This window comes from Misgurnus anguillicaudatus, chromosome 11 (genome assembly GCF_027580225.2).
Source record: "Misgurnus anguillicaudatus chromosome 11, ASM2758022v2, whole genome shotgun sequence".
NCBI classification, from domain to species: domain Eukaryota; kingdom Metazoa; phylum Chordata; class Actinopteri; order Cypriniformes; family Cobitidae; genus Misgurnus; species Misgurnus anguillicaudatus.
This window is the reverse complement of record NC_073347.2, coordinates 15,097,032-15,119,647: the sequence shown is the minus strand read 5'-3', so window position 1 is coordinate 15,119,647 and position 22,616 is coordinate 15,097,032. Positions and strand designations below refer to the sequence as shown.

General features: G+C 37.9%; 2 protein-coding genes and 2 long non-coding RNA genes across 7 annotated transcripts; 2 read left to right on the top strand and 2 right to left on the bottom strand.

The window, feature by feature from the left end:
* The first annotated feature begins 56 nt into the window (after positions 1–56).
* LOC141368797 (uncharacterized) lies at positions 57–2,097 on the top strand. Its single transcript, XR_012372136.1, has 3 exons — positions 57–594; positions 1,342–1,478; positions 1,798–2,097. It is a non-coding gene; the product is annotated as an uncharacterized lncRNA (long non-coding RNA).
* Positions 1,572–3,466, bottom strand: LOC129453320 (uncharacterized). 2 transcript variants are annotated; one of them, XR_012372135.1, is made up of 5 exons: positions 3,139–3,466; positions 2,516–2,598; positions 2,287–2,418; positions 2,094–2,194; positions 1,572–1,983 (listed from the first exon to the last, which is right to left on the bottom strand). It is a non-coding gene; the product is annotated as an uncharacterized lncRNA (long non-coding RNA). The 2 variants fall into 2 exon arrangements; XR_012372134.1 differs by having other exon boundaries at positions 1,572–2,194.
* A 950-nt stretch (positions 3,467–4,416) lies between these two features.
* Positions 4,417–10,165, bottom strand: lrit3b (leucine-rich repeat, immunoglobulin-like and transmembrane domains 3b). 2 transcript variants are annotated; one of them, XM_055169626.2, is made up of 5 exons: positions 9,667–10,165; positions 9,036–9,499; positions 6,781–7,086; positions 6,623–6,682; positions 4,417–6,464 (listed from the first exon to the last, which is right to left on the bottom strand). In XM_055169626.2, the coding sequence occupies exons 1-5, from the start codon at positions 9,789–9,791 to the stop codon at positions 6,157–6,159; spliced, it is 1,263 nt and encodes a 420-aa protein (XP_055025601.2). In that variant the 5' UTR covers positions 9,792–10,165; the 3' UTR covers positions 4,417–6,156. The 2 variants fall into 2 exon arrangements, with proteins under 2 accessions (XP_055025601.2, XP_055025602.2); XM_055169627.2 differs by having other exon boundaries at positions 9,036–9,494; positions 9,667–9,796.
* Positions 10,166–10,846: 681 nt separating this feature from the next.
* Positions 10,847–22,307, top strand: metap1 (methionyl aminopeptidase 1). 2 transcript variants are annotated; one of them, XM_073873115.1, is made up of 12 exons: positions 10,847–11,002; positions 12,289–12,340; positions 12,427–12,536; positions 12,647–12,707; positions 15,383–15,406; positions 16,257–16,348; positions 19,367–19,450; positions 19,648–19,786; positions 20,547–20,681; positions 20,912–21,052; positions 21,129–21,194; positions 21,275–22,307. In XM_073873115.1, the coding sequence occupies exons 1-12, from the start codon at positions 10,889–10,891 to the stop codon at positions 21,439–21,441; spliced, it is 1,185 nt and encodes a 394-aa protein (XP_073729216.1). In that variant the 5' UTR covers positions 10,847–10,888; the 3' UTR covers positions 21,442–22,307. The 2 variants fall into 2 exon arrangements, with proteins under 2 accessions (XP_073729216.1, XP_073729217.1); XM_073873116.1 differs by lacking the exon at positions 15,383–15,406.
* Positions 22,308–22,616: the final 309 nt, after the last annotated feature.

Genomic DNA, 22,616 nt, shown 5'->3' with positions numbered 1-22,616 from the left:
TACATGTGAAACTTTCATGTGCTCACTCGAAACCTTCATGTGCAGATTTTTTTTTTAAATAAATTAAAGAGCACCAATTATGCTAATAAATTGGCACGTTAGCACGTAAATGCAGTATCCCATAGTACATACATGTTATTAAAACTTGAACTAATGCATTGTGAGTCTTATAAATTGCTTACATACCTCACCGATTTCCCACTGTCTGAAAAACGCTCGGTTTAGTTCCTGTCTCCGCCTCCCAAAATGTCTAGTGTAATCGGATTGGTCAGATGACTACTCAACTGTTATTGGTCAGCTGGGTTCGTCGTGTGTTTGAAAGGTTACGCCCCTGACTACGTGTGGGTTGACACACCGGTTCTGACTGAGAGAGTCACAGCCTCAGAGGCAACGTAAACAAGCGTTATATTTCTCTATAAACGATGGTGTCTGTACTGCCTTACCACTTCGAGCTCGATCCAGAGAGTTCAGAAGGCCGTTACGATATAAACGATCTCCGTCAATGAATGCGATTGGATTTAACTTTTTTAGGTGTCCTTAGCTCTGCCAGAATGCTAAACGAAGACGAAAATGTGTTGCAAAGACATCCAAAAGGTAATTATAACGTACTACATAACTATATGGAAACACCAAATGTAGCACATAGAAAGTATTTGTTGAAATGATTATAAAACGATTTCACTTGGTAATTTCTACATTATTTTACTATAGTAAAATGTATTATAAAAGACTGTTTACATACTCTATTACTGTGCAAACTATATAAAAACACCAAATGTAGCACATAGAAAGTATTTGTTGAAATGATTATAAAACGATTTCACTTGGTAATTTCTACATTATTTTACTATAGTAAAATGTATTATAAAAGACTGTTTACATACTCTATTACTGTGCAAACTATATGGAAACACCAAATGTAGCACATAGAAAGTATTTGTTGAAATGATTATAAAACGATTTCACTTGGTAATTTCTACATTATTTTACTATAGTAAAATGTATTATAAAAGACTGTTTACATACTCTATTACTGTGCAAACTATATGGAAACACCAAATGTAGCACATAGAAAGTATTTGTTGAAATGATTATAAAACGATTTCACTTGGTAATTTCTACATTATTTTACTATAGTAAAATGTATTATAAAAGACTGTTTACATACTCTATTACTGTGCAAACTATATGGAAACACCAAATGTAGCACATAGAAAGTATTTGTTGAAATGATTATAAAACGATTTCACTTGGTAATTTCTACATTATTTTACTATAGTAAACTTCATTATAAAATACTGCTTACATACTATTTTACTGTGCTATGTTTTTACTTATTAGGTTTTAAGGAGAATGCAACAGGTTCCAGGGCCTCTTACCTGCGTGATTCATCATCCAGGTTTTGCACAAATTGTCTAAATCCCTACACACAGAACATTTATTGTACCGACTATAAGCCTTTGAGGCGCAGGACTAGAGTAAGTTTTATTACATTTTTAAACCAATAACACTAAAGTATTATTATAGTAACAAAGTACCCAAAAGAACAAAAGATGTAACTTTAAAGAAAATATAGTAGTCAGTCAAAAGTTTATTTATTACAAATATATATTTAACTGTTAAACAATATACAAATAAACATACTTTAGTAACCATATTGTGCTCTTCTTTCAAAAAATTGTTCAATTCACTTCTTACAGCTATCTATTCAGATAAATGGCATATCAAAGCTTTGTCAGCTGGTGCTATCTAAGACAACACTTTAGGGTTATCATCCTGTCGTGTGTTGTTCTCCAGATATGCTTGGAGCTTCCTGATCGGAATGTTGGCTTCCGACGACCCCTGCACTGAAGATGGCATGCAATCACATCCTCCTTTGAAGGTCTCTCAAACTGTGATGCCAGGTCCATTGGAATCGGGGTTTCCTTCAGCTTATCTTCAAATACCTCATCAAACACAAGCCTGATCACATCATCCACATAACTGTACAAATATTGCAGTCAATAAATCTTTTGTTTTGATAATTTATTTCCCTGCTTCATACATTAAGTTTTTAATTATGAATGTATTTGAAATAAAACATTACTGCTTACAGTATGTCACTTGTGTGTTTTGGGAACATAGCCTTGTACTTTCCCTCTCCTGCTTTTGTTATGGCTTGGTGACATTGTAATGGATGGCTGCAAGGTACAACCTGTAAAAATATAAATATGCAATTCATTTATTCTAAAAGTAAATACTACTTTACTTTATTTATTTAACACAGTTACTAAAATACCTAAATACCTGCACAGCATTCCAATAAATGGGAAAGTCACATTTTTTGCTGCAAATCTGAAATCTCAGGCTACGGACGGCAAAGGCATCCACTGATGATGGTGATTGAAACATTGTGAAACGATGCTACTGCCTGGGTTCCTATGATTATGCAGAGAAAAAAACTTTGTCATCATCAGTTATACATTTAAGACTGGTAGTGGTTTCACTAGCTAAATACATCATATGTGTTACACACCTTTGCTCCTCATATGCCTTGTACTGTGTGTAATGATGTTGCATGTTTGCATACAGTGTAGAAGGATGTGTCCAGCTGCGAATCTAGGATATAGACAAATAAAACAAACATGTATTCAGTCAAAAAGACATATTATAACAATAGAGTACAACGATTATAAATCGTTAGACTATTCATTAAAACGTTAATGTATTACATGTTACATGGCCCAACATTAGCAACACACATTACGTGTTTACTTCGTTTCAAAATCTAAGAAAGCTTTAAGTAAAAACAACAGTAAAATACATATAACGTTAAACAAATCATCTGTACTTCGAGTTTCTTGAGTTTGATCATGAGAACAAACTTTACCGGTAACAGTTTAGCTGGAACAGCTTAGCAAGTTTGTAAACACGTCTAAATAAACATCGATAAAAACGATAGTCTGCATAATTCAACACACACGTGTGTAAATATGGTACGTTGTTTATGAAATACATTATTACAACACAAAACAATTAGCTTGCAAGCTTAGCTCTACACATAGATATATATCTGAGCTCTACAAGCACATAATGTTAAGCTCCGGTTACAGGTAACGTAACTTACAGTAAAGGCAAATAATAAACATGAATACTTACAGCCTGTGATCCAGAAGTGCACGGTAATCCAACTTTCAGGAGGAGACGTCGCGCAGCTTTGGTTCATGAGAAGCAGTTATTGTGAAAACTCCGTGAACAACTTCTGACTGGATTTTTCCGGAACCGTATTAAACATGATGTCCTCTGTGTTAGTCCATAAAGTGCTATTTTGCCCTTGCATCTAAAGAGACAGCGTCTACTCGAGAGATTTAATCGCTTAAACAATGAAACAAGAGTTTGCAAACAGGGTCAAAGCAGGGACTCCCAACCTCCGCCATTTTAGCTCTCTTCTGACTCAGCGCTCTCCACCCCCGTCTTTGAGGGCGTACCCAAGACAAGCAGAGAGGGCTGAACTATGATAATGTTGGTCTTATCTACGTCACCAATCCCAGGAAGTAAACTGTTGCCTACAATCCGAGTGTTTTTTGTAGTCCTCGAACGTTAGAGACGATAACTCGCGTCATCGTTTTCTTTGAGGTATGTACTTTTTGAATATCGTTAGCATGTACTAATACACACTTACACACAAAAGGATGTTTAAAAACGTGTATCTCATAATAGGTGCTCTTTAAATAAAGTTTAGTTTCGCATGCACACGTAAAAACTTTCTTGTGCACATGTGAAACTTTCACTTTCATGTACGCACGTGATAGTTTCATGTGCGCGCGCAAAAGTTTCACGTGGGCACGCGAAACTAAACGCGATAGTTTCACGTGCGCATGCGATAGTTTCATGTGCGCACGCAAAACTAAACTTTATTTTATTTTTGCTCCATGGCCCTTTAGGGGCTCCGTAATAATCTGTTTACCGGACAAAAAAAATCATGTGTGCGTTTTTCAGAATTTTCTGTCCAAAATTATCGGGCCATAATCAATCAAGATCAAGTAAAAACAACGTACTGCATGTCTTATTTGAAACCACTTCAATTCAACATTTAAAACATAAACATATCTAATGTTTTAGAAATTTGAGCCACATGTTACACTTAGTGGGATGACAAGCAAATGTGAGTTTAAGGGATATTTCCGTAGAAAAAACTAAGCAAAAGAATCAGTTTTGTCCTTTTAGTGTTTAATGCCACTAAGAGTGAATTACTGTAGTAAAACATTCATGCAATTTTTGTTAAAGGAATAGTTCACCCAAAAATTAAAATTCTGTCATCTTTTTCTTACTCTCATGTTGTTACAAACCTGTATAGATTTCTTTGTTCTGATGAACACAATGGAAGATATTTTGAGGAACTGATCAGAAGCCCCATTGACTTCCATAGTAGGAAAAATAAATACTATGGAAGTCAATAGGGCTTCTGATCAATTTGCTTACAAACCTTCCTCAAAACATCCCCACCTGCATCCATCAGAACAAAGAAATCGGTAACACTTTACATAAGCTTATATTAGTTCAATGCATTAAAGGCGCTGCGTGCAATTCTTAGAAGGATCTCTTGACAGAAATGCAAAATAATATACAAAACTATATTATCAGGGGTGTATAAAGACATTTCATAATGAACCGTTATGTTTTTATTACCTTAGAATGAGACGTTTTTATCTACATACACAGAGGGTCCCCTTACATGGAAGTCGCCATTTTGTGCCGCCATGTTTTTTACAGAAGCTCTTAATGGACAAACTTTTTTACTAAGTTATCTTCAACGGTGATATGTTTGTCCTGTGGCGCTACCGTAGCTTCTCTATGCATTTCAAAAACGAAGGTGAGCTGTGAACTGAGTTGTTGGTTGCGATTTGCAACCTCACCACTAGATGCCACTAAAATGTACACACTGTACCTTTAACTAACATGGAAAAACAATGAACAATATAGTTTTTTTAACATGAATAAATCTTTTTTAAGGTTAATTCATGCCAATACAGTTGTCTCAGTTATCTCAGTTAGTTCATGTTATGTCATGGTGCATTAATTAATGTTAACAGTCACAATGCTTGATTTTAGAAATGCTGAAATTAACATGAATTAAGATTAATACATTCTGTACTCTAAGTATTGTTTATTGTTAGTTCATGTTAGCTAATGCATTAACTAAACTTTTATTCAGGTTTGTAACAACACGAGAGAGAGTAAATAATGACCGAATTTCATTTTGGGTGAACTATCCCTTTAAACACATACAGGAATGAAACTTTAATCAGTTCTTATCGTAAATCCTTATTGCAGGGCTGTGATATAAACAGATGAGAATCTGGTTAATCTGTTATCACTGACATGCTATAAATCACTCATCATCAGTTTGCAATAAGTGGTGAGTACAAAACAATAAAGAGGTGAATTCCTTATCTGGGAGTCTCTATGATCTATTACAGGCTGGAAACAGTTACAGTCTTATAAAAAGTAATCCAACAATGAATTTAATAACTCTGTTATTTGACTACAAAATAATTAGATATGAAACTTTTGCCTGTTTTTTTACAGGCAGGGTCACACATGGTAAAAAGCATATGTGTGTGTCTACTGAATGGCTAACTATATTGCTAATATCCTTGGTGGCCTATACACTGGAAAAAAAATGATTCAATCAATTTTTTAAGGTAAGTGGTCACAATCAACCCACCTAAGCTACATTTAAACAAAAAACATTTGTTTAAATGTAGCTTAAATAAATTGATTGCAACCACTTACCTCAAAAATGAGTAAATTGAATGAATCTTTCATCTCAGTGTACCTACAGTATTAGTGGTTGTAGTTCAAATAAACTGTCAATTAGCAGGAGCTGTCCACATACTTTTAACCTTATTATAGATGTGTTGATTGTATATGAAAGACAGTTATATTGCCTGTAAGCTATACGGTAATTACTGTTCACCAAAATAATTTTCAGTAAATGTTATTGGCTCAAAGCTGCCATCTGTTGGTCACGACTGAGTGTTATTGAAAACTTGTGAGTCACCCATAAGGAAAACACCTGAAGTAACAAAATATGATCCTTATACTTGATGTAGATGTGAATGATCTTTTGTGTATCAGATCATTAAAAGTGACTTTGTGGTAGATTCTGTCCATTTACATCTCTTTAGGAATGTTTATCACTTTCTTAGAGGCTAAGAGTGGTCGTGTTATGTTTCGAGATACCAAAGATCCTACTTTAGATTTTGTTTTGGGTTTCTTTTGTGAATAATCCAATTTTGCAGCCGTTTGCTGTAGGTCTGTATTTTCAGCCATCATCCCAACCACGTTCAGACTGACAATGGCCTCTGATATCCCTGCCATGTTTTGTGCTCTGCATCGATACTCTCCTGCATCTTTATAGGAAATTCCATTAAGACTGACAGCCGACCAGCGAATTCCCACTTGAGACGAGTCTTGTACATCTGCGGGCAGAGACAGGCTTAGGTGTGACTAGGGTTTCTTAGGTTATAAAGTTCAATCCATCGTGTGTGTGCTTTTGTAATATTTAGACACAACGTTTTTGCACAAGGTACACAAAGTCAATGAATTTTCATGTGACAAAGTTCTAATGGCAACTTACAGCCGGAGAGTTTTCTGGGCAGATTCTCAGTTCCTCTGCTTTGTATCTGTTCACAGCAACCTTAAAATAAAACAAGACAGTGTTGTGTCAAAATGAAAGTATAAACCCAGTAACTGTGTGTATAAAAATACACCACATAAGTATATAAAACAGGATACCTGTATTATAAAGGTTCGGTCTGGCAGATTTGAACCACACAAGTGTGGGAGTGGGGTGTCCTATAGCATCACAGCGAAGCAGAATGTTGCTGCCAAGCAGAGCTGTGATCTTTGTGCCGGAGGTCACCACGTATGGCCGACGGCAACGAGAGAGCTCCACGTTCTGAAAGGAAACTCCAGCGAGGACTGGCGGACCGCTACAGGTCAGGAAGCGATCCAACAGCACCATAGAGGATTCTGGTGCCTTGCTAATATCAAGCAAGGAGGCGAGTCTGCAATCACACACCCAGGGGTTATCCTGTAGACCTGTGGGAAAAGGTATGGGATGGAGTTGGTGTTGACAGAATTGAGTCCTCAAAGATGTGCCTGGTTACGTTATCTACACTCTCCCGCATGGCAGAACTAATTGGAGTCTGGTGCATTGGTTTCCACTAGAGACTAAATGCAGTGAGCCATCTAATGACAGAAGACTCCTTAGATCCCACTTAGATATCAGCAGTGTCAGATTAGGTAAATATTTAATTACTAAGACATTAATGACTTCATTTGGTTTCAATTACCTTCGTAGTGGGCATGTGTGTGTATCTGTGTGTATGTTTGGAACAATTAGTTCTTATGGATGTGTGATAATGAGACTTTAACCTTTCACAGGTAGGGTCACATACACAGCGGGGAAAATAAGTTTTTGACACATCAGCATTTTTATCAGTAAGGGGATTTCTAAGTGGCCATTGACACAAAATTTCCACCTGATGTAGTCATCAAGCCAAATATTGAATTCATACAAAGAAATCAGAACATTTAAGTATACAAGTTGAGTCATAATAAATAAAGTGAAATGACACAGGGAATAGGTATTGAGCACACTTTATTTAATACTTTGTAGAAAAGCCTTTGTTGTTGATTACAGCTTCTAGACGCCTCTTTTATGGAGAGACCAGTCGTCTTGCATTGCTCAGGATTGATTTTGGCCCATCCTTCCACACAAATGGTCTTTAAATCTTGGAGGTTTCTTGTGCTCTTTTATGAACTTGGATCTTCAGTTCTCTCTATAGATTTTCTATGGGATTTAGGTCAGGTGATTGACTGGGTCATTCAAGCAACTTGATTTTCTTTCTTTGAAACCACTTCAATATTTCCTTGGCCTTGTGTTTTCTTTTTCAGCTTTCTGGTAGATGGCAGCTGATTTTTATCCAGAATGTCCTGGGTCATTTCTCCATTCATCCTGCCTTCAATAATATGAAGTCTGCCAGTACCCCTTGCTGAAAAGCATCCCCAAACCATGATGCTTCCATCCCCAAACGTAACTGTTGGTATGGTGTTCTTGGGGTGGTGGGCAGTGCCATTTCTTCTCCAAACATGGTGTGTAGAATGACTGCCAAAAAGTTTAATTTTGCTTTCATCTGACCATCCTATAATCTCCCAATAATCCACAGGCTTCTCCAAATGCTCTGTCGCAAACTTTAACCGAGCCTCATCATGCTTTTTGTTCAGCAATGGAGTCTTGGATGCCATGGCGGTTCAGTGCATTGCTTATAGTTTTCTTTGAAACAACAGTACCTGCTGATGCAAGGTCTTCCTGAAGTTCTGCTCGAGTGGTTCTTGGCTCTTGGAGAACTCTCCTGATTATTCTTTGGACCCCTCGGACAGGTTACTTACGTGGAGTACCTGATCGTGGCCGGTTTATGGTGAAGTGATGCTCTTTCCATAATGGCCCCCACAGTGCTTACAGGAGCATTCAGCATTCTGGAAATGCGCCTATAACTAGTCCCATCAAAATGCTTTTCAACGATAAGATTACGAAGATCTTGAGAGAGTTCTTTGCTTTTACCCATCATGGAGTCTTTCCTGTGTGCCTCCTGGGTAATGAGAAGCCTTTAGGACAACAATTAGGACTAAAGCAGCTGATATCAATTAGTACTGATAGGGGGCAGGGTTTCTCTCTCAATATTGACAGATTTCAGGTGATCTCCTGGCTTTCTATGCCATTTTGCATCTTGTTCTCTTCATGTGTTCCATACTTATTCCCTGTGTCATTTCACTTTATTTATTATGACTCAACTTGTATACTTAAATGTTCTGATTTCTTTGTATAAATTCAATATTTGGCTTGATTGCTACATCTGGTGGAAATTTTATCTCAATAGCCCACTTAGAAATCCCCTTACTGATAAAAATGCTGATGTGTCAAATACTTATTTTCCCCGCTGTAGCCTAATTATAAACCTCTAGTGTGTCTGCTCTTTATGTTTCACCTAAAACCACAGAGCGTTGGGGTTGAGTTGTCTCACTGAGCGTGATCAATGGCCAGAGTGCAAACAGGTCATTAGGTAGCGTGCTCAGCCTGTTGCTTGAGAGGTCCAGATAAGTGATATTGCCTAGGTAACGCGCAGCCAGGGGTGGGATCCGTGCCAGGCGGTTATTGTGCAGTCCAAGGGTCCGGAGGCGAGGCACATCCCTAAGTCCCTCCCAGGGAAAGCTGGACAGAAGGTTCCCATCCAATCGTAACTCGTGAAGGAAAGACAGGTTCGTAAAGCTCCTTGGATGTACAACAGTGATGGAGTTATACGTAAGCCACAAATAAAGGAGTTCTGGCAGAGAAGAGAAAGCGCCTCTGAATATCCTTGAGACAGAGGTTCTTTCCAGACGAAACTTGACCGTATCACTTGGCAAATCTACTGGAATACCAGTCAAGGCTGGATTCTTACAAAGTACTGTTCTAGGAAGACAGTAAAACACAAATGAATAGCAAAAACAAAGGTGATTTTTTTGGTGACTACTTTATACAAGTTTCTATGAGGCAGTTTAGATTAAGGTTTAGATTAATCCTGTTTTTAAAAAACAAGAAGCAAAGACTTGATCAAATTACAAAAAACTTCACCGTACCTAAGTTCCTTGTTATTGCTGCGACCATGGAAGGCACATGTGCATAAAGATGGGCATGCTGGACCTTGTGCACATACAACCAAAACCAAACACAGAGTAAGTTCAGCATACAGAAGGAGATTCATTGCTCCAAGTGTTATATCTCATACACTACTGTCCAAGAGAGACACACTACTCCAAAACAACACTGTAGATTAAGACAAACACTAAAAGGATTAGGTCAGATTACTGTTGGGAAGTTCACATCAACACCTGTAGTTTGTGTATACTATAGTGAAACATGGCCTTATTGCCCTTTACTTAAATAAAAACAATAAAAACCATAACAGTAATTCGAATGATTGAATGGTTTTAATGGCAATAATAATGGTTTCTGTGGGTAATGTGTTGAGTTTTATTGGTGCTATGTTATCTGATGATAAAACCATTAAATCTTACTAGAAACACATTACATGAAGAAATATGCTATTATAAAAGTGTTATTATTGGTAACAAGCTGATCCTACATAAAAATATTGTAGTATACTTTGGTATTTATAGTAGATTACCGTAATTGTACTATACCCGACTGTAGTATATAATTATATAAACTATTACCCTTTGTGAATGTATAGTATTCTTTAGTATAAACTAGCCTATAGTAAATTAACTGTAGTAAATTATAGTATAATTAATATTTAATGTTAAAGTTAACTATTTCACTACATTTTACTATAATACTGAAGTAGTATTTTTCACTTGTCATCTCTGGATTAATGGTTTTTGTAATAGAAGCCTTTCGAATTAGTATTTTTCAGCACGGTGTGGTATTACAATAAGACAACAAAAAATTAAAAATATTTACAGACGCACAAGACAACGCAACTGTAGTGTAGCATATTCGCCCAATTTTCACTCTCCACCAAAATTAAAATTCATATAAGTTAGTTTTACACTCATTCAGAAAAAAACTAAACTTATTATGCCGTGATTCCTATAATAATGGTGGAGTACTTCCCTCAAATGATCTCAGAGGGCAGCGGTAGCTCTCTCTCCAGGTGTGTTCGATTTTATGCAGCGGTGCGCAAACTGATCGATGGATGACATCAAGTATCGCGAGAGCAATTCGAAAAGGCAGTATTCGAATTGCTCTCGCGATACCTGATGTCATACTCCGATCGGACTGCACAGTGCCGCATGAAGTCTGATTCTCGCTCTCTCTGTGTCCGACAGCAGCAAAAGCATGGCGGCGGTGGAGACACGGGAGTGCGAGACGGAGGGCTGCTGCAAAGAAGCTAAACTCCAGTGTCCCACTTGCATCAAACTCGGGATTTTAGGCTCATACTTCTGCTCTCAGGTGAAATTTTAACGCCTCGTAGCAAACATGCGACGTTGAATGGTCTGCAGCTCGTGTCACGCTACCGGCCTACGGAACTGAGCTCCTGCGTTAGCCAGTTAGCTGTTGTACATAACGAGGAGCCAGTTTACACCTCATTCTGAGCTTTGGCGCTTCTTTAGAGTTTCGTACATTTGGTTTTTTAAGGATAACATTATTGGTTGGACTATTGAAAGCAAAACACTGTGTAAAATGTCGTTTTGCTAGCTATTTTCAGTTCAACGAGCTTTAAATGACCTCAGCTCAACGTGTCCGCGTGCTGCCTGATACAGTTGTCAGTATATTAACCCTTTAGTCTTGTTATTTCTAGACTACGTAAACAGGGGACACTAATATATCAGAGCTGTGCGTCAAGGTTTGTCGTGCACTGCACGTGTGCAGTCTGCAGGGAGTGTCTCTATCTGCTGAGCTCTCCTTTGAGTTGTCTCAAAACTAAGTGAGCTGCCTACTACAGCATTTTTGGGGAGTCTGGTTAGGCATCTCACTAGTGCTATTACACCAGCACCTGTTGCTGGGCCTGATCTGCTGTCTAGCTGTAGTTTGAAATTGAATGACATGATGATGATGATGATGCTGCTATTAAAGGTGCAGTGTGTAACTTTTAGAAGGATCTCTTGACAGAAATGCAATCTAATATACATAAATATAGTATCAGTGGTGTATAAAGACCTTAAATAATGAAATGTTATGTGTTTATTACCTTAGAATGAGATGTTTTTATCTCCATATATGCCGCGGGTCCTCTTACACGGAAGTCACCATTTTGTGCCGCCATGCTTCTACAGTAGCCATAAATGGCAGTTTTGTCACTACTGTATTTTGTCTTAGACAACATCATGATTGTCCTGTGGCGGCTACCGTAGCTTCTCTATGCGATTTGGTAAACGGTGGACTGAGCAGTTGGTTGCAATTCACAATTTCACTGCTAGATGCCGCGTAAATCTACACACTGCACCTTTACGACAACTTTTTTTTTTCATTTTGACATCTTTAAAAATGGCATCTTATTCATAAATACAGTGGGAAGGGTCATTATTTTAATTAAGACCAGAATTTTGAAGAGATCATTAGTTTTTTAATTTTCCTGTGTAAAAATACCAATTTAAACTGTGTGCATGCCGAGGATAATTGTATAGCCATCATATATTGTATATGTTAAAGATAATAGACATGGACTAAAAGTTCTGATTTTAATTTAATGGGGTCTTGATTTTACTTTAGTGACAAGACGTCTTGTGTGTTTTCAGGAATGTTTTAAAGGCAGCTGGGCCACCCATAAACTGCTCCACAAAAAAGCAAGTATGTGTTTGTTTCCCCCACCCTTTCTGTTCAGTGCAAATTATATCTTTGTAAATCAATCATCAATGTCTATCTTGTTTCTGCAAAAGATGATCAAATAAAAGATGAAGGCAAGAACTGTGTGGAAAAGGAAATCAACACAGACCCATGGCCTGGCTACAGATACACTGGCAAACTACGACCCCACTATCCACTGGTAAGGAAGAAACATGCCCACATTTATAAAACGCAGTGTCAGTAGGTTTAGCGTAGACATGGCGGTTGCGAGTACTTTGGTAAATGTTTTGTCACTATTTTTTGTTTCAGACACCCATGAGGCTTGTTCCTAGCAACATCCAGAGACCAGACTATGCAGATCATCCTTTGGGTAAGTATCAAGTCTTTACTTTTGAGTAAATTATTAAGAGTAAAAGTAAGTGTGTCTTTACCATCTGGCCTGGGTCACTGCACCATTCTAACATACAGCCCTGTTCAGTGTGCTTGTGCAGCCTGAACTTTTGAACCTTGCATACTTGCTTTTAAACGAATGGCCTTCATTTTCAGTGCCATTCGATTTTTAAAAGGTGGCATGTTATTTGCAACAGTGCACTTCTGCTAGCCAACAAATTAACCACAAGTGAATGCATGCCCGCTTCAACATTAACAAGAATAACCTGCAAAACCTTTCTATTTGTGTCTCTTTGGTGCACCTGGCATAATATGGAGTTTCATGCAAAGGTTTTAGGGACAGAGATAAGATGTTTGAATCACTGTGGTGTGTTACAGTTTAAAGCAACACAATGTAGTTTCCATGTAAAAACGACTTACAGCTCCCCCATGTGGTTGAAAAGCGCAACAGTGTCTGGTATCAGACACTCTTCTGCAGGCATGGGGAGGGGCGGGGCTGTGTTTCCTACCCTCCACCGCCACTTTCAGAGTGTGCTTGTAGCAGCTAGGAGGCTGCTCAGGTTGCAGCAACAGTACAATTTGTCCAGTTAAAAGTTGTTCTATCACTAAAATAGTTTTAGAGACATTATTTAAAGGCAAAAAAACTACATAGTGTTGCTTTAATATTTATTTGAGCTATGCGTCAGGACTCTGCGTTCCTATCGGGAGTTACATACAATATGTGGACATTTACCACACTTAATAATGTATGAATGCCTTTTCAGTTGCTCTTTATGAGGTTCAGTAAATTTGTTACACAGGTGTGTGTGTCCACAATGTGTGTGTTGCTTGCACAATGTCTGTAAAAATTAGAAAGCAAATTACTTGCCATTCTCTAATTTTTTAGTAACGCTTCCATGTAAAGCTTCTCATTTCTTTCAACTTTGCCACAACTGTGCTAAATTTTTAAGGAAACCCTTAGTTATGTACATAAACTGTAGAAAAGTGTTGTTACCATTAGGTTTGTGAAGAGCATTTTGGAATCCAATAGTTGGCTGAGCCTGCCCTGACCACGCCCTTAAAGGAATAGTCTACTCATTTTCAATATTAAAATATGTTATTACCTTAACTAAGAATTGTTGATACATCCCTCTATCATCTGTGTGCGTGCACGTAAGCGCTGGAGCGCGCTGCGACGCTTCGATAGCATTTAGCTTAGCCCCATTCATTCAATGGTACCATTTAGAGATAAAGTTAGAAGTGACCAAACACATCAACGTTTTTCCTATTTAAGACGAGTAGTTATACGAGCAAGTTTGGTGGTACAAAATAAAACGTAACGCTTTTCTAAGCGGATTTAAAAGAGGAACTATATTTTATGGCGTAATAGCACTTTTGGGAGTACTTCGACTCGCCTGAAAAGTCTGCTCCCCTTCTCCCTTTCATAATGGGAGAGGGAGGGTGTTACTGCGCCGTGAACGGTAAATTTTTCCAGACGTGAACGGTAAATTTTTCTTTTTAATAAACTGCCTGTACACTTGCAAAGTTCTCAATGCTTCGGTTTACATATAGAGACCCTCATTGTGCTACAGTGTAAGTGTGGGGTTATTTTGAGCATTATTAGTAGTATAGACATAGCGATTTCGTTTTTAATGCACTGATGCCCCGAAAGCTACCATAACATGCTAATTTGCGTTTAGCAATAACACTGGTCACGTTAGACTAGCATGAAAACAAACTCCAGTGAACGGTCGAACTCGGTACACGTTTGTTATTAACCCTAGGATCATTTCAAGGCGGAATTTCCCTTTAAGTGCGTCTGACGTTTTCTTGTAAATTAGCTTTTTTATGAGGCTCTTATATTTAGCTTCATTAATTTCACTTTAATGGCAATTAAACGTTATTAGTTAGTTATTGAAATGCCTTATTTTCACAAATGTCATTTTTCACAAACTTTAGTCATTTTATTGGTATTTAACAATTTTTACTGTCTTTTGCTGCAAAACCCCCTAAGTGCATGCAAACAAAAATCGCCACTTTCAGAAAGTCTCCAGTCGCACTTTACTATCCTTTCTGAATAAAGGTAATATGACCAAGATGTTGCGTTTAATTTTTTTCAAGAAATCTGTATTTCTGAAAATGACCCGAGACCGGGATTTGAAGCGCAAGTATTGGATGAAAGTATAAAACATGCCGAAAGCATTTGGTCTATATCATATCTCATTTTTGACAAAGGTTAAGTGGCTTTTGCATCTGAGCTCTTCAAATTGAGATCACGTACACAACCTCAATACCATTAACACACTTCTAAATGGACTTCTCTGCCTATATTATAGAGGCATCTCTTGTGAAAACACAGTATTTTGTGAGTAAATAAGTGCTTATTTGTTCTTCATTAACTAATGCTGCAGTGTCCTGCCGTAAGTAACCATTATGGTAGCGACTGTGTGCTATTAGTGTCTTATAGTTACAGCCACTCATTCCTGTTATTAACTTATCCTTTAGTTCCTAATCCCTCGGCTTTAAGGTACAGAGTCTTGAGACAAAGCATCAGATGGTTTGGTGAAATGTGGGTGTGTGAGAGGTGGTCCAGAAATCCATTTATATACGTTGCTATTGACCTCAGTGTGTGTGTGTGAGGTTGTGCGTCTGAAGCCTCTCTCTCGCTCTCTGCAGCTACAGAGGTTGGGTTGTTGGCAGGTATGAAGCCCCGCCGCTCACCTCGTTTGTCCAGCTTTTGTTTTTACAATATCATAGGGAGCTGTCTGCTCCACAGTGGGCGTGTGAGTGTCTGTGTAATGGCATGGCTCTGTTTGTCTGCATGGCCGATGTGGTTTGTTCAGCTGGTATTAAGGGTGGGACGGTATGACCAAGTCACTGTGCAGTCAATTGATTCATCATTTAAAATAATTATAATATATATATTAAAATTTAAAAATTAATATCAGTCTATTGACTTTTTTCTTTTCTATATCTGCAAATAGGAAAAAATATATAAATAAACATTTACATCAGCTGTATATGTCTATAAAAAGACATGATTTAAGTTAGTTTAGAAGTAAATATATTGTTTATTTCAATAGCATTGAACATGAATGTATCACTTGCCTACAGCCATAGTAATACATTTAGAAAGTTTTTTTGTTGACTTTTATTTTAGCTTAACTGGTAGAGCATTGCGTTAGTACTACCATAGAGGTCATGGGTTAAATCGACATTATGATCATAAAACTGTCCTACCAACTCGTACCTGTCCAAACGTATCTACTGTGGTATTTCTACCATTAAATTTCTACCGTCATACTACCTAACCCCAGCTGGACGTGTCTGTTGCTCCATTGTCAAACTGTTATGTCCTAGAGGTCTCTGGATCAGTGGTCGTGTTTGTATGTGTCTTCACAGATGTAATGTGATGTGTTCATTAGCTGACTGGAGACCAGATCTGTCAGTAGTTAGTCACAGTTTCTGACTGGTAGTGAGATACTTTTGTGGGAAGAAAAAATGTCTTGTGTATTTTACTATGCATTAATTGATTCATCTCCATTTAAAGGGATGTCTGAGTCAGAACAGACCATGAAGGGGACATCTCAGATTAAGATCCTCAACGCCGAAGAGATTGAAGGCATGAGAGTCGTCTGCAAGGTAAACGCATTCATAACCCCTAAATAATAATAGTTAGATCAGCATATTAGTGCAGAATAGAAACCTATATAGACCTACAATAGTTATTACACATTATATCCAATTTCTGTCAAGAAACACAGAAGGCTCTCTGCCAATTTTATGGAAATGTTCTGGGATCAAAGTGCTGTGTGAATGGGTTTTACACGGGTTAATAATGGATCATGGGTGACGGACTAAATGATTGCCTGTGATTTCTTACTGATTTCAGTTACGCTACATTTTGACAGGAAATCAATTTGAAAAATAAGAACAGAAATACCCTGCAAAAACAAACCATTTGTAATAGACTGAAGTACTCGAGGTTGGGAGTGAATGTCAGTCATGAAAATTGTGTGGGTTTAGAAAGCATTTAATATTTTCTTCAGCTTCAGATCACCAGCTATTCGTGTTAGATATTGTTTTCGAAAACATTGATGTATAATTAGTAATTTAGCAGTATAATTTTCCCATCATAGTTTTGTCAACCTTAGTTTTCATAAGTGTTTTGTTAAAAACTAGGGATGTTATGATAAATGCCGATATACACTAATAATACCTGGCCATTAACTATTCTGAAATGCATAGCCGATATTATTCACAGCTATTTCATGTGCTATGGCTTTTGATCAGTAAGTCCTTTCAAATCACTGTTAGTTTGAGTTGTTTATTACATGCATTTAAAAATGCAATACTCGTTAAACATAATCATTACACATAGGTGCAAAACCACTTGTTTAAAATCCCCCACCCTAATAGAGCTTTCTGAGAGAGGATTTTAGGAAGCTTCTAAGGCATTACAGACCCAAACAAAAACATTTTTGTCTACATGTCACATAACAGAACAAGGATAAATACCCCGTTCAATCATTCTATGTCACCTTTAAGGCAGTTCCTGGAGCTGCATGTGTAATCCACTGATCTATATAAATAACTGGATTGCGCATAGAACGCTTAACGTAACAGCATGAGGTGAAGCCAGCGCAGAGTTCGAGCCGCCATCTTGGTATACCCAACCGGGAGAGGGGGTCATTGACTTCCATTCAAAATCATGTTTTAAATTCTCCCGCTTTACAGCGTATCAGGCACGCAAGATTATTTTTAGGACATGTGTACGTAAATTAACTGTTACTTCTGGTGTTATTTGCAATGTCTATGCTTTAATCGGGCAGGAAAATGGATTTATAAAAAACCGTTAAGGTGAGTGTGTCAGCTGCGTTCTGTTAAAGGAATGTCTACTCATTTTTAATATTAAAATATGTTATTACCTTAACTAAGAATTGTTGATGCATCCCTCTGTCATCTGTGTGCGTGCACGTGGGCGCTGGGGCGCGCTGCGACGCTTTGATGGCATTTGGCTTGGCCCCATTCATTCAATGGTACCAATCAGAGATAAAGTTAGAAGTGACCAAACACATCAACGTTTTTCCTATTTAAGACGAGTAGTTATACGAGCAAGTTTGGTGTTACAAAATAAAACGTAGCGCTTTTCTGGGCGGATTTAAAGGAGGAACTATGTTGTGTGGCGTTATAGCACTTGTGGGTGTACTTCGACTCGGCGCAGTAACACCCTCCCTCTCCCATTATGAGAGTGAGAAGGGGAGCGGACTTTCCAGGCGAGTCGAAGTACTCCCAAAAGTGCTATTACGCCATAAAATATAGTTCCTCTTTTAAATCCGCTTAGAAATGCGCTACGTTTTATTTTGTACCACCACACTTGCTCGTATGGTACCATTGAATGAATGGGGCTAAGCTAAATGCTATCGAAGCGTCGCAGCGCGCTCCAGCGCTTACGTGCACGCGCACAGATGATAGAGGGATGTATCAACAATTCTTAGTTAAGGTAATAACATATTTTAATATTGAAAATGAGTAGACTATTCCTTTAATGACACGGCTATAAAAGTTTTTTTTGACATTCAGCTATACGGTCAGCGTTATTTCTCTAAATAAGTTTAGGTAACTTGTAAGTTTAGATAACATAAAACCAGCAAATTATTGCATGCACATACGGTACAAAGTATGATTATTTTTTTAGATTTCAGAATGAGCACGTTTGTCATTAATACTAAATATGTTGCGGTCTGTCTGCTGATCTGATACTCTGTACTGAAGATGAATGTATAATAACTGATTAAAAACTAAAAGGTACAACTTTCAGTAAATAACGATGTACATGCTTAGGACGTTTGTGTTGTAATAATGTACAGGGTAACTTCAGATATAAAAACGAAGACTAGTAAAGTGATGTTTTATCATTAAAATCTGATCGCGTCCATTGATTTAATAGAATGTTTGGGTATACCAACATGGTGGCGCGGTGGCTTCACAATTGTGACGTCATGCGCAATCCAGTCATTTATATAGATCAGTGGTGTAATCGTTTTTCTTCTGCGGCCCATATTGAATTTCTGCACGAGAGCGCCCTCTGCTTTTGGATGTAGCAGCATTTCACCGTAATTCATTGAGAAGAATAGCAAGCATCATCGGCTGATTTATCAGTGCACCCCTATTAAAAAACAATGATTACAACAATGGTGTCACTCATTCCCTGTCATCAAGTAATTGTTTTTCAGACCTATCCAGTACTCAAAATTAAAAATGGACAAAAGTGCCCATCCCTATTATGGTGTTTGCATCTTTGTTATCTTAGTGCTCATTTAGTGGATGTGAAACCAGAAAAAGTCCTGGTTACCCAATCGCCATGGATAACAGGTTTAGTGATGTGTTTTTGTTTAGGAAAGGTTTAGATTAGATCAAAGTAGGAGTTTTGATCTAATCTAAAGGCGCCTTCATCTTTAGAAGGAGTTGATTGGTCATGAACATAATAATCCCATACAGCAACTGACAGTGAAGTATCAGATTTGCTAGATTTTTTTTACAGAGATTGTTATTACCTTCTTGCTGAAAATATGTGAATACATTTACGACGAAAATCTGATTGTGTGATGCAAGCCACAGGACAGTTTTAGATGTTTTATGTCTTTTTGTCTTATCAAGTTGGCTCGAGAAGTGCTGGATATTGCTGCCATGATGGTGAAATCTGGAATGACAACCGAGGAGATCGACCATGCTGTGCATTTGGTACATCTTTTATCCATGTTTATTTCTCTTTAAATATTAAATGCAAGTGTTACACACAGAGAGTGTAAATAAAGGCAGATGGAAAATTGTGTACTTCATCTTATTGTTTGTTTTACTATACTTGTTTCCTTCTGAAAGTTAATCAGTCATTCAGTTTGCATAAATGAACTTTTTGACTCTTCTGTTTACTGCTTAAGGCCTGTACAGCTAGGAATTGTTACCCATCACCTCTGAACTACTACAACTTTCCAAAGTCTTGCTGCACCTCCGTCAATGAAGTCATCTGTCATGGAATACCTGACCGCCGCCCCCTACAGGATGGGGACATACTTAACAGTATGTATGAGCATACACATGAAGATTTCACTTTTTGTGTTTTAAATATATATACACATCCACTAACTAACTTTACTGACTTTGTACTTTCCACATCACTTAGACATTAACGTTATAATGTAACCCCCACATTGTGGTTTGATAGAAGCAACAGCAGATTGGCGTACTAAATGGTTCAAGTACTACATCTGCATACAGTGCTGCGCAGTTTGATCAGCCTTTGCAGTGCCACATGAAGTCAAACAGACAGGATAAACCAGACATGACCCTATGAACAGAGGGGTGTAATGCTGGTTAAAACTGTGAATTTTCTGATTTCAAACATTGTTGAGAACATTTGGGATAATGTAAGTACACGTGAACCAAATATGTAACATTGTGCTAGTGATTTTAATGCAAAAATCTTGTCCTTAATATTAACCCTGATGAAGCATGAAATCTGTGTGCCCCATATTTAAACTTAATTATTGATGCATACAGTTCACAGTAATAGATTCACAGAAATGTTTCGACCTCCCAACTCTACAGCGAACTAAAAGTTACGTTTCACACGTAAAAATAAAATAAAACCTACACTCAAACTTTTCACTTTTGCCAATACCCTCTCTCGCTTGCAAATGAAAATTGGGTGCTGCACAGATCAAGTAGGAACACAGAGCTTTGCTAGATAGTATACTTCATAGGCAGAGACGTGCAAACACCAGCATTCACACTGTGAAAATAAATCACTTGCTCAATCATATATCATTTTCCCTTGCAGTTGATATAACAGTTTACCACAATGGTTACCATGGAGATCTGAACGAAACCTTTTTTGTCGGTGATGTGGATGAGGGAGCCAAGAGATTGGTGCAGACCACATATGAATGTCTTATGCAAGCCATCGACTCTGTGAGAATTAAAGCCCATGCAAACAAACACTGCATATTTCATCAAGACAGTTATATTGTCTCTGCATTGTCCCTTGGTACATGAATTTTACATTGCATTTGAGCTAGGAAGTATAGCGTACAGTGAGCTCATGTAATGTTAACTACATCAATGACCTTTAGAGGGCAGAATGTCACAGTGGGATGTCTGTCTTGCGCTTGATCTAAGGAGGCTTGTTGCTTTTATGTGTAGTGAAGCCTGGTATCCGCTATCGTGAATTGGGGAACATCATTCAAAAACATGCCCAGGCTAATGGTTTCTCAGTGGTACGAAGTTACTGCGGACATGGCATCCACAAACTGTTTCACACTGCACCCAACGTACCGCACTATGCCAGTGAGTACATTTACTAATACTCAATATACAATCAGATTATATATTATATTTAACGTTACATTGTATATTTGTGCAGAGAATAAAGCAGTAGGAGTGATGAAGCCTGGCCATGTGTTTACTATTGAACCCATGATTTGCGAAGGTAAAAGATGAATCACCAAATTCTTAATGTTATTTTTTTTAATAAAGGTTAATGTTTTAAAATGATTTTACTTTGCGAAGGTGGCTGGCAGGATGAGACATGGCCGGATGGTTGGACAGCAGTTACTCGTGACGGAAAACGCTCGGCACAGTTCGAACACACACTCCTTGTGACGGAAACCGGCTGTGAAATTCTCACGCGTCGCCTCGAGGAAAACGGCCGTGCTCACTTCCTGTCCCAAATGTAGGGGTTGAATCAGCCCTATTCTGCAATGGAGGATACAACGGCTCCGCCCCATATCACCGATCAGCCAATCACACAGTGTGTCTTTGTAGGGCAGGAGATGATTGGCCATGTGGCAGTGTCAGCGGATTTGGGCAGGAGGTGGAGATTTGTTAACTTCTGAATGTCACCTGACAGTCACATTAATCAGCTTGGATCTGAGAAAATTATCAGGCACTGGGCTTTAATCTGGTTACAGTGCCATCACACACTGTCTACTTGGGCAGAGTTATTTGTATGGATGGTTTTGTGTGCGCACGTGTGTGTGTTTGAGTGAGAGCGTCAGCTCTGTGGACTCTGCTGTCTCAGTCTGCTTCAGTGCATTTGTATGCCTGGCTTGTTGCAGTGTACTGTACTTTTTCTTTATTGATAAGCCATTGTTGAGTTTAAGGTGCAGCGGGTATTGAGTATAAAGTGGTAAAATACTGTCTCTCCGGAAGATATCAAAACTGATGACTGATTTGTGGAATCTCTGTTACGGACTCACACTGAACATTGTAGAAATGTTATTCGTGAAGTTCTACCAGCATTCGTAAGTTCAACTTAAATCAGTTGTGACTTGTCAGTGAGAACACCTAGTGGTGAATATTAGCTTTTATTCAATAGTTTGCTCTGTAAAGGGGATGAGCCCACTGCAGTTGTCCTTGGTAACTGAAAAGATGATTTTTTTTGTTTGTCTTTGGCGATTAAATCCAACATAAAGAGAAGTGCAGAAGACTGAAAAGCAGTTGTAAGCCTTGTGTCTTGATGCTCTGTCTGTTTGATGCATCTCATGAAATCAGATTCAGTGTTTCAGTATTCAAGCTGAATAAAAGTATATTTTCTCCTTTATTTTGGCCTCTATTTTAAAGACGTTAAAGAATAATGAAATATTGCATGCAATTATTGCAAAAAAAAAAATTATGAAAATTTTATTAATTCATTTGATATAAATTGCTCTAAGATAGATTTTAAAGAGCACGTATTATGCCCATTTTTACCAGATGTAATAAAAGTCCCAGTCGTGCATAGAATGTGTCTATGAAGTGGCAGTGGGCAGGGTTTTGTTTGTGTGACATCACATAACAGCATGTCTAATGAGACTGCTTTGGTTCAGTAGGGATTAAAAAAGGTGAATTTTTATTGTAGGGGGGTTGTTTT

Excerpts from the sequence above, each read along its gene's own strand:
- lrit3b (XM_055169626.2), bottom strand. The coding sequence starts at position 9,791 with ATGAATCTCCTTCTGTATGCTGAACTTACTCTGTGTTTGGTTTTGGTT. Across the intron at positions 9,500-9,666 it reads AGCAATAACAAGGAACTTAG|AACAGTACTTTGTAAGAATC; the intron begins GTACGGTGAAGT and ends CTGTCTTCCTAG. Across the intron at positions 7,087-9,035 it reads CCAACGCTCTGTGGTTTTAG|GTCTACAGGATAACCCCTGG; the intron begins GTGAAACATAAA and ends CTTTTCCCACAG.
- metap1 (XM_073873115.1), top strand. The coding sequence starts at position 10,889 with ATGGCGGCGGTGGAGACACGGGAGTGCGAGACGGAGGGCTGCTGCAAA. Across the intron at positions 12,537-12,646 it reads TACGACCCCACTATCCACTG|ACACCCATGAGGCTTGTTCC; the intron begins GTAAGGAAGAAA and ends TTTTTGTTTCAG. Across the intron at positions 15,407-16,256 it reads AGAGGTTGGGTTGTTGGCAG|GGATGTCTGAGTCAGAACAG; the intron begins GTATGAAGCCCC and ends CTCCATTTAAAG.